Source organism: Trichoplusia ni, chromosome 11 (assembly GCF_003590095.1).
Source record: "Trichoplusia ni isolate ovarian cell line Hi5 chromosome 11, tn1, whole genome shotgun sequence".
NCBI lineage: Eukaryota > Metazoa > Arthropoda > Insecta > Lepidoptera > Noctuidae > Trichoplusia > Trichoplusia ni.
Window position 1 is genome coordinate 11,467,020 of NC_039488.1, and position 11,346 is coordinate 11,478,365.

General features: G+C 37.0%; 1 protein-coding gene and 2 non-coding genes across 3 annotated transcripts; all 3 read left to right on the top strand.

Moving 5' to 3' along the window:
* The first annotated feature begins 297 nt into the window (after window positions 1–297).
* LOC113499120 lies at window positions 298–490 on the top strand. The gene has a single exon (XR_003401078.1). It is a non-coding gene; the product is annotated as a U2 spliceosomal RNA (small nuclear RNA).
* A 1,082-nt stretch (window positions 491–1,572) lies between these two features.
* LOC113499117 lies at window positions 1,573–1,765 on the top strand. The gene has a single exon (XR_003401075.1). It is a non-coding gene; the product is annotated as a U2 spliceosomal RNA (small nuclear RNA).
* A 2,991-nt stretch (window positions 1,766–4,756) lies between these two features.
* Window positions 4,757–11,259, top strand: LOC113498540 (4-hydroxyphenylpyruvate dioxygenase). The gene is made up of 9 exons (XM_026878574.1): window positions 4,757–4,769; window positions 5,028–5,117; window positions 7,371–7,475; window positions 8,415–8,630; window positions 8,910–9,010; window positions 9,333–9,437; window positions 9,703–9,910; window positions 10,420–10,659; window positions 11,083–11,259. Exons 1-9 carry the CDS (start codon window positions 4,767–4,769, stop codon window positions 11,155–11,157), a joined length of 1,143 nt encoding a protein of 380 aa, XP_026734375.1. The 5' UTR covers window positions 4,757–4,766; the 3' UTR covers window positions 11,158–11,259.
* The last annotated feature ends 87 nt before the right edge of the window (window positions 11,260–11,346 follow it).

Genomic DNA, 11,346 nt, shown 5'->3' on the forward strand with positions numbered 1-11,346 from the left:
TGATACCATACATAGAATGTCTGAATAACATACATTCATAAATTCTTAAAATGTACAGAGTCCGATCCGAAATAGAGCCACATGAACAAAGGTAAGCGGTACCTGTGCCAGACAATGGAAACAAATGCAACAGCCGCGTCACCAAAGTAAACAAGTAGGTAACAAGGGGAGGATACCTACTTCACAGTACCAGAGAGTATTGATAGATGGCGCTGTGCTAGTGACGTCATATTTCTGAATGGCGGTGTTAAGATTTTCCGCGGTTTAATGACTACCCCGGGCGGAAGCCACTTCGGTATCGCTTCTCGGCCTTTTGGCTAAGATCAAAGTGTAGTATCTGTTCTTTTCAGCTTAATATCTGAAAGTTCCCTCACTGAGGGACCAGTATATTAAACTGATTTTTGTAAGCTGACGGGATGTTCGGGGCTCGCTCCACTCCCGTCACGGGTCGGCCCGGCATTGCAGTGCCGCCGGGATCGGCCCTCAAAATTCTATGAGACAGTACCATCCCCAAATCGAACTACAGGGGTAGTCGAATCTGTTGACTTACAAAAGGTCTGCAGATTGGATCATAAATGTTGAAGAATATTCAGTCACATTTCTGATTTCCGTGTCTGGAGATTATAATCAATAGGGCCTCTACAACTTACTTTTCAATATGTGACGAGCAATATATTCCTATAATCACAGGTAATACTTATACTATTCCACTGTCATGGGATGTCGATGATGTACTTATGTATAACAGTTAAATCTAGTACAGCAAGTTTTTGGTTAAAGAGGAAAGTGTAAACTTTTCTATCCAGAACACTGTTTTAAGCTATAGTGATGTTTATCAGGCAAACACAAAACATACATCCCTGTTCAATTAAAGGAACCTTATCCTGCCTTTGTATTAGTATTGTAATATCTGAAAATGAGGTAATTTTCAAACACTGTTTCTTCAAGTGCTATGTATGGGGAGCGACTTGGTCTCAGTAGTGGGATGAATCTGGCTGATGTTATTTATTTTATTTACTTATAGGTACCTGATCCTTAGTCGTAATCAAACTTTGCAAGACAAATTTTGACCTAATTCCCGGTTTCTGACATAGCTGAAATTTTCGCATGCTTATGTATACTGCGTAACTATGCAATACTATTCCGACCTGAAGTTGATCTATTTCTCGAGATGGGACACGGCCACATAAGTTCGGCTACAAAACGTCACCGTCAATTGAATCTAGTCACGTTTGATTTTATAGCCAAGCCAAACCAAAAGCTTGTTCTAAATTTCTTTCACATAAGCTTGTTACAACGAGCATAACAAATTGTAGCAGTCAGATTCAAAACAGAGCCACGTGAATAAAGAATAGTGGTACGCATCGGTCGATGGAAACAATTGCAACAGCCGCGCACCCCTTGTTAAGTTAGCTGCGCCGTAAACAAGTAGATAGCGAGGGGAGGACACCTACCACTTAGTACCCGAGACCACTGAATAGATGGCGCTGTGCTAGTGACGTCATGTTTCTGAATGGCGGTGTTAAGATTTTCCGCGACTGAATGACTACCCCGGGCGGACACTACTTCGGTATCGCTTCTCGGCCTTTTGGCTAAGATCAAAGTGTAGTATCTGTTCTTTTCAGCTTAATATCTGAAAGTTCCCTCACTGAGGGACCAGTATATTAAACTGATTTTTGTAAGCTGACGGGATGTTCGGGGCTCGCTCCACTCCCGTCACGGGTCGGCCCGGCATTGCAGTGCCGCCGGGATCGGCCCACATAATACTCTGAGACAATACCAGCCCCAAGGCGAAGTACGGGGGTAGTCCATTCTGTTAACTTAAAAAAAGTTAATAGAGTGGACCATAAAACCGCGTAAACCTACCCTGATCTAGGTCAGGACTGCACTAGAACGAAGCTCTTTACATCTGTATGTTGCTCGAGGTGGTATGCTGATACTTTAAATAATAATATAGGTACTCAAAATATTTTGTTTGCACAAAAAATGCATAAATTGGGCAAAAGTGGGCCAAAAGAGGAAATATCTATATTATTATAATGTAACTTGTTACGAGTAGAGAAAGTAGTACCCAAAAATTTAGCAACCAATAATAATTATGTAGTGACAATTAAACGAAAATAAAGATATTCTTTTAATCATGTATTGGCGAAAAATAATTAGCCTAAACAGTCCGTTTGTTTGAGCCCGCTTACCTCCGAAACTACCAGTCGGACTCTACAAAAACTTATAAGCAAATTATCATCACGCTGCTTACTTTGGGGGACAAAACAAGTGAAGCTGTAACCAACAACCAGATCAATAACAAAAAACCTAAATAATTAAAAAAAAACTTCAATTTTAATAATAATACCCAAAAAAATACTATAAAATGTCACGGAAAGTTCCAGAACTTTACGATTGCACAACATTTTGTAATATAAAATGGTGGCGTGATATGTAAAGTCGACCGACCTGTCTCGAGTGCCGGCTCGTACTAAAGTGGGGTAGAGACTACTCGCGGTCCAAACATTAAATTCTAACTCTGAGACTTCTATGATATAAACTTTTTGGTGAAGCTTTTTTAACGGGGTAGCATATGGGTATAAATATTAAGAAAAACTTTTACTATCTTGAGGGTAAAATTAGATCATCTTTTAACGAAAAAATTTTTGAGTCTTAGATATAAAACTTTATCTTCTGGTGTAGCTTTACAACGGGGAAACGTACCTACTATGGGGAAAAAATATATTCGAATTTTCAGGGTAAAATTTGATTAAATTGAGGGAGAGTGTTAGGATTACATTAAATAGCCCTTTTATTTTCAACCTTGATTTTTTCTTAAACACAAATATAAATTGAAAATGTCTACAACCGTATAACAAAAATACAATTACCAAGTTAAAATACCAACAGTTTTTCTTGTAAATTAATTGGATGTAAACAGTACATTTTCCGAACCCAAGAAAATCTTTCCTGCAAAGTATAAGTTATTTACATGACGTCGTCTTCACCCCGTTTCTGTGCTTGACGAGCGACGGAATCCAGTTTTCTATATCCAATCACATTAGCATATTGTTTATTAGTATCTGCGCAGTGGGCACAAACTTAGAGCGTGGACAATAATGTGATTATTTGATGATGTTTGTATGTTTATGACAACGTAACGCAATTTATGCGTAAATAATAAATTAATTGTTTGTTTGTTTGTTGCGTTTGCGTTTGATTCCGGTATGCAGTTGTTGTTCTTCTTAAGTTGAGTAAATATTGCGTAAAATTATTGTTGTTTGCTTCTATGTTAGGTACGCACTTAGTACTAGTGTCCTTGATGAGCATTAGAAACATAGTTTACTTCTATTTTGGCTATTACTGACTCAGTTTCGCCAAATAGTCCGGCGAAACTGTCAAATCTTGTACTCAGACTAACTGCGTCAGATTTGACAAAAAAATTGTTTACTGTGGTATAGGTATGTTCTCGTATATACGACGTTGCTGATTTATTATAAATTCAATCTAGAGTAATAATAACATAATATAAATTTCCACTGCTGGACATATTCCGTTTCCCGCATATTTATATTATTTATCCATACATAGAACCGCTAGACTACCACGACAGACAGATTGTTACAGGGTGTCAGTTCATAATCTTTAAAACAATTTTGCTCCAGTTGGCGATCATAAAGTGATACTCAATCATACACAAACATGTTCGTTGTCATAGTTGTGCCCAGTGAAAGAAAGTTAAAAGATGCCAATTGAAAAATTAGTACTTCGTCAAGAATTTTACACTGTACCTAGATATAAAGTTATAGGTCAATCATACATTCCTTTTGCTAGTGTAAATGAGTACTCCTTTTTTGTCCAGCCAGTGTCACAAGGATGACATTGGGAGCACAGTGCGGTGGAGGCTCGCCCTCCACAGCCAAACGGTGAAACGAAGCGTTGTGTCCGTTAATGACTGTTGTTAGGGTGAGTTCACATTGAGAATATTTGGTTAGATTTAGGGATGTAAGCACTGTCCACTACAGTAAGTTACCGTCTGCCGTTTCCAGGACATACATATCTACTACAGAAAAAGATAAAGCAGAACACTATCTCAGCAGTTGCTTAGACTTTACTAGCCTCCAGCAAAGAAACAAAATGAATTATCTTTCGCATGGGTTAACAGGGGGTCTGTGGAACCCATTAGGGCTAACGCCTGCCGGGGTAGCGGGATTATCCAAGGTTTTGTCCGAAATAGTTAACGTGGTACACGAAGGGCAAAAGAAGGAACATGACGCACCAATGTTTCTTTTCAGTCAGTAGAAGTCTGACACTCCCTTCCGCTCAACCCAAAGCGTAAATAGTATTTTGAGGACTTCTCATCCGAAAAGAAGGGATTAACAGGGGATAATTGTTGTGTGGTCTCAAGTGCAAGACATTCTTAAAAGGAGGCTGGATCTAAGAGGTAAGTACTGAAAGCATATACCTACTATTAATGACACCTTTAAAAGCGTCGCACGCTAGGAACTAAATTCTTCTCTAATAAAATTATCCATAACAAAGTTTGTCTGAAATTTAATTCGACTATTATCTAAGCATTTTGTAATAGTAGTTCCTATTACACTTATGTGGAGAAAAAATATCTATGTATGAACAGAGCCTTACAACCCGGTTTTCTTGTAGAACTACTATATTTCTACGTTGAATATAAGCTCAAGTTAAGTGCTCTATCTCTTAGTGTAGAAACTGTTCTTGTTACACAAACATTCAGTGACAAGGAAAACAATTGTTTAAACAACAATATGGTAAGATTTGTGATATATTCATTTGTGTTCGTGGCTTAGTGATTTTTCAAAAATATTTTAAATTATATTCAATCTAAATTCAGATTATTTTTAAACATGTTAAGTTATTAGCAAGTTTTTAATTTTGGGTGCTTTTTTGTCTTTTAGAACTTCCTTTTTATAATTCATAAACAGTCCCAGCTTGAGGATTCTTATGATAAAGTAGTCATTATTGTAGCAAACATTGTTTCTTATAAAACTATTGTCGTTTTTTTTCAGACGTCTTACACAGACAAGGGAAGGAAGCCTGAAGCAGGACGGTTTCTGGCCTTTGATCATCTAACGTTTTGGGTGTCCAATGCTAAACAGGTAGGCAATTATTTTATTAAAATCATCTTTCAAAAAATTTATTCATAAGCTGTTGCGGACTTTCTTCAAAAGTTATAGTGATGAACAATCCTGTGATACACAAACTTTTAAGCGGCTTTAACTGTCATCATGTGGAAGAAATCTTTGATAAATATTTTTACGTAACTTTAATCGTTGACAACAACAGCTCACGCAGTAGGTATACAAAACACCGAGTTATAATTTCTCCTCGTTTTTTGTAACATTTCTTATTGCTGCTCTGCTCCTATCTTAAAATCGTACCCGTGATTTCCTGATATCACGAGAAATCTAATTTTAGCTGTAATATAATATTAGTGTAGTTCATAATCATTGTGATTTACTTTTATTATTGTTCTGGATAACTATTTTCCAATAGATATTTAACATGTCTTCAACTCTGATGCTGTGCAACTGTCTTTTGTGGACCACGTCGCTCTCGGAAGTGTCATCTCTAAAGACTTTATTAATAGTCTACACTTTTCATAGACGCTCTTGTATCTATTATTTTATTACTAGCCATCTACCACTCCCATCGGCTACAAATCAAAAATAATCCCACGGGAACACAAAATCAGGATACAAACTATGAGTTAATCCAGGTTATGAACTATGTGTGTACTAAATTGCATCTAAATCCGTTCAGTGGTTTTTGCGTGAAAGAGTGACAAACATCTATCGACACTTACAACTTTCGCGTTTATAAGTAGGGTCTCTATATAATAACTCTGTAATGACACTTGAGAAAGACTTTTTACTGAGTTTTAATATGGTAAACAGTTTCGTAATATACGGATGCTGTGGAGACTGTAGAGTAATGGATACTAAGTAGAATTTCTGTTGTCTTATCTTTGTTTTGCACTGTATTATACTTTAGATCTGAAATTTGTCACAGTGCATTCTATTGTGACCCATTTTCAAGAACTATGAGAAAATCTTAGAGCTTTTTTTTTCAAATCTAGGTTTCTGCTCTACAAATAAAAAAAAACGAAATCGGTTCATCCGATCCAGAGCTATATGCCACAGACAGACACGTCAAAATTATAACACCTGGCTTTCAAATATTCTTTATTATGGAAAGATCTTAGAACACAATAGCCATAAAACATAATTCTAGAAAAACCTTTTTTTTATGAGATTACTTTATTCAATACTTATAAAAACAAGACTGACGTAAATACACGTCGTCTTTTGTTTAATTGTTGGTAAATCAAATAGAGGACAACGTGTATGCAATATATTCAGTCGCTTATCACGAAGACACTTGGTTAGATCCCATTAATTATGTAGGTAACACTAGCTGTTAGTTACGGCTTCACCCACCTTAATGTCGGTTACAGCTGCAAAAACATTACTCACCTTTGATGCAGCCGGATAAATTGTAGCTTGTGTCAAATAGTGTCAGGTAACTTTATATAAAATTTTATCGATATCAGTCCAGCTGTTTGAGTGTAAACATACAAACACATACTTTCGCTTTTATAACATTGACGTGATGAACTTAAAAAGTTTTCCGATTTGGGGTCCTGCAGAGTTATTTGTTTGTCAATAACTCTTCTTCTGACGCAGTCGAATGACTAACCGGTCAAGTAATAGTCTGACTGGAGACACTGAGGGTTCCGTACAGATAGGCAAAAGAAAAGGAAGTCAATAGGGCGACAAATTAATTTGACTAAATTTGAATCTGAATCACCTTTATTTCTTACGCTGCACATTAATTGTAAGCGTTTTCAACTTTAAACCTCGATCTTTATTTCAGTTTTTATTGGGGTAACATAAACAGATCGTCTATGATAAATATTTCTCAGGTCAGACGGAATAATATCGATGTATGAGTAGATAAGGTTTCATTTTATCACTTGGGTACAAACACCTAAATAGAGTTGTCAGTCTTTTACATCAGTAAAACATTTTAAACCTACAAACTGACGTACAACGAAGTGATATACGGGTTTCTTGCTTCCTTCAGCCTTTGTGGCTAAGTTACCTTTCTACAGCTGAAAGCATTAAAAAAGCTAAAATGTATGGTATGATGACTTTTCGTTTCATCAAGTGGCTTGATACCTGTATTTTCATAGCTTTGAGCATTTTCTATCAGCTCCAACGATTGCCGAAATGTTATTTGGCTATAGTAGACACAAAACATAAGAAAACTAGATTTTATTGTTGAAACACTCATCAAAACAATTTGTCAAGGTCATACAAATGTTTAATGAAATCTATTTATATTGACAGGCGGCGAGTTACTATGTGTCAAGATTTGGATTCGAGCCTCTGGCATACAGCGGTCTGGAGACTGGTTCGAGACAGGTCGCCTCTTACGCCGTCAGATTGAATAAGGTAGGTAAACTGGTATTATCAACTGAACGAGCCTCTCATTGGCATTTATTATTATACTGGTATATTATATAATGTATTCAGGTATTCACGTTAATTTGTTTATCGTCATGTCTACTGAACTTGAACTAAGTGATAAAGCGATCAGTTTCTTTGTGCATGTGAATTGAATGTTCGTGAAACCATCAGCGGCACAAGGATTCAATTCCCTTCCAGCGAACTTCGTTTTTTTTAAATCTATAATTTTTGCTTAACTAGAAATGATTAAGTTGAAAAATTCACTCGCCTTCTCGAAATTACGATTGCTGCCTTGCTACTGAAAATTAAGTTCAATATTCAACACTTATATTTTTCCGTTGCTTAGAGCATGATTAACAATTTCTTATACATATAATTAATTGTTGGCACTTATAAATACGATTAAAGGTCATAAAAACATTGTTTACATAACTTTTAGTGCTTTTATTTATATCGTGTTACGTAAATGAGGATTTTATGTTACATTGTTTTTGACTGGAAATATATTTAAGATTATTGTGAGTATTTATCATAGGCGAGATCTTATCTTAGTGCAGACAATTTGTAATAAATTTTCTCCTTTCGCGATAACATCGTGACATACTTGATTTGCTAGAATATTGCCAAAATGTTATCTCTTAATCTAATATATCACATTCTTGTGTCACGTGTTTGCAATTAAACTTCTCCGAAACGGCTCGACCGATTCGCATGAAAATATCTTTGCTTGGCTAGGACTGAGACGGAAATCTACTTTTCATACCCCAGGGATGTATGTTTTAGTTTCAAGCCTCAACGTTATTTCTTCGCCAGAAATTCAACAGAAATTATTGATACGGGAAAGCAACGTTTGCCAGCTCAGCTAGCAGGTAATTATAATAACACCAAAAATGAATCTAACGAAACTATCCCTTTCATTCTCAGATCATATTCGTGTTTCAAGCCCAATATGACCCGGTGGAGTCAGACCTAACCAAGGAGGTTGGATACCATGGTGACTTCGTGAAGGACGTCGCTTTCCAAGTGGAGAACCTGGACTACATCGTGGAGTACGCCAGGAAGCAAGGAGCTGTCGTCGTCAAGGATATTTGGAAGGAAGAGGATGAATTTGGAGTTGTGAGAATGGCAGTTTTGAAGACCGTAAGTTGACTGTTTTGCTATTAGTTTAGTTACGTACGGAAGAATTGGGATAAATTGTAGGTAACAAGTGGAGAGGCTACTTAATTGCAACACTCTCCTTAAATTATAGTCTTCTGATTGCTGCAGTAAATCATTAGATCCGGTTATGCTAATACAGCAACCGAAGATAGATCTCGATGGCGTGCAATTGGGGACGCCTGTGTCCAGCAGTGGACGAATTTGGTTGATGGTGATGATGGAGATGATGATATTAATTTATTTCTATTTTTTCTTCTTTAGTATGGAGACAACACACACACGCTAGTGGACAGGTCTCAATATAAGGGACAGTTCCTGCCTGGATACCAGCTGTTAAGCAACGATCCTATCAATAAATTCCTGTAAGTACTCAAGTCCTTACCCCAAATTAAATAAGAACTGGTGACCTACCATTACCTCTTTTAGACTGTAGATGCTGTAGAAGCAAGATATGGCATACAGTGCCGTCTCTATTCCGTTACTGCCTTAGTCAGTAGGCCCCTTTTACCTTTTTTGTGCTTATGCCTATCTTATCCTATGTTCATGGACACCCTCAGGGGTGGAAGACGATAGTGTCAGAGTCTAACTGACTAAACCTGAATCGCTGCAACGTCTCCCGCTTTAGCCGCAGGCCCCTGGTGAGAGAATGTCCGATGATATATAAAATTATTTTGTTCTCAACAGCCCAAAAGTGGAGATCAATTTCATTGACCACGTCGTCGGAAACCAGCCTGACAATGAAATGGAGACAGCTGCTTCCTGGTACGAACGCTGTCTGCAGTTTCATAGGTAAGATGCGAATTTAATAACTAACACTTAGACTCTAATATAGGTGAGAACACGTTTCTATTATTGAAACTTATCTTTGACTTAGCGAAGTATTCAGTAAAGGGTACCTGGATACAGAGTCTTCGAAAGCATTTTGTATCCAATATTAAGATATTTTTCCCACTTGTAGACCTGTACTGTTTTTTAGTTCGCATAAACATGACACTAAGGCAAAATTTTACTTTAGCCTTTTGGAAAATGTGATCAAAATAAACTCTTTTTTTAGATTTTGGTCAGTAGACGACAAGCAAGTCTGCACCGAGTATTCAGCTCTGCGTTCCATTGTGATGGCAAACTGGGAGGAGAACGTGAAGGTGCCCATCAACGAGCCAGCACCCGGCAAGAAGAAGAGCCAGATCCAGGAGTATGTGGAGTACCACGGCGGAGCTGGAGTGCAACACATCGCTATCAATACTGAGGATATTATTACTGCTGTAAGTGTTTTAAGGGTTAGAGGATAGGAGCTAGGGGAATAGATTAATGAAAGGTAGGAGAAAACAAGCGGACTAGACATAGGTCAAAAGGTGATCAAATCGCGATAAAATGTCAATTTAAGAGGGATTGGATGATCAGTTTGATAAAAATCTTTGGAAAACGGGCCCTATCACCAGAAAGACAAAAAACCCAGTGGTATCCAAGATTTTCATCCATCCAGTATTTGGTTTCTTTGTAACTTTCTTCCCACGCTATGTAATCTCATCATTCAGATGAACATTAGTCCTGGGTGGGAATCGTAACCCACCACTTCCAATACAGCAGTTAGAGCCACTGACCACAAGACTAACACTTTTTAAAACGTCTTTATAGGTCTTTCTCGTTGTGAGTATCGGCCAAACTGGTTTCAATTGCTCGCTCAGCTTAATGACAAGGGTCAAATAACATCCATACTATACAAGAGAAATAAACCTTTCATAACCATAACTGAACCTAAAAACTTCCACAGATTGAGCATCTCCGCAGTCGTGGTGTTGAATTCCTCTCAATCCCATCAAACTACTACACTTTGATCCGAGAGCGTCTCAAGTTGAGCAAAGTGAGGGTAGCAGAGAGTATCGACACGTTGGAACGATTAAACATCCTAATTGACTATGATGATGACGGCTACCTGCTTCAGATCTTCACCAAGAACACTCAAGACAGACCCACACTGTTCATAGAAGTTATTCAGAGAAGGAATCATAATGTGAGTAGTTTTAGAACATAAGAACGCATTTAATTTTGTAAGATTAAGGGTTTTTATGTAATAGAATAACTCTTGGTCTCTTTGTGCACGTGACTTGAAAGTTTGTGAAACTCCCCGTGAAACAAGGACTAATAATTCCTCAGCGCTGGAGACGGTTTTTTATTATTAAAGCTATTCATATGATATACTACAGTAGGTAATGTTAATTGAATTGCTCAAGTATATTACTTACGAGTCTAAGCAACGTGACTTGTTAAAAAATGGATTTCTATACTTTATATTATGCAAATTACTTTATCATTAACCCTTGTATGTAACTTGTATCCAAGATACAGATTGGTATAGAGTCCTTACAATGGTGAGAAAATTCTAGCTTCTTTATTATACTTCTTTTGACGTAATTTTAATTGTTCTACTTCACAGGGTTTCGGAGCTGGCAACTTCAAAACGCTCTTCGAATCAATTGAATTGGAACAAGAGAAACGCGGCAACTTATAAACTTAATATTATCTCATCTTTTACACTTTATTCTAAGATTATTAGTAGTTGAATTAATTACAAAACTCTTGTTCATAATAATAGTGTCAATTGTGTTTTGTTTTTACGGCTTTTATTTTAATAAAAAAAGTGTGGCCATGTTTATGTTTAAGACGAATGTTTTAACATACTTTTAATGTAAGTATAAGA

Excerpts from the sequence above, each read along its gene's own strand:
- LOC113498540 (XM_026878574.1), top strand. Across the intron at positions 5,118-7,370 it reads GGGTGTCCAATGCTAAACAG|GCGGCGAGTTACTATGTGTC; the intron begins GTAGGCAATTAT and ends TTATATTGACAG. Across the intron at positions 9,438-9,702 it reads CGCTGTCTGCAGTTTCATAG|ATTTTGGTCAGTAGACGACA; the intron begins GTAAGATGCGAA and ends CTCTTTTTTTAG.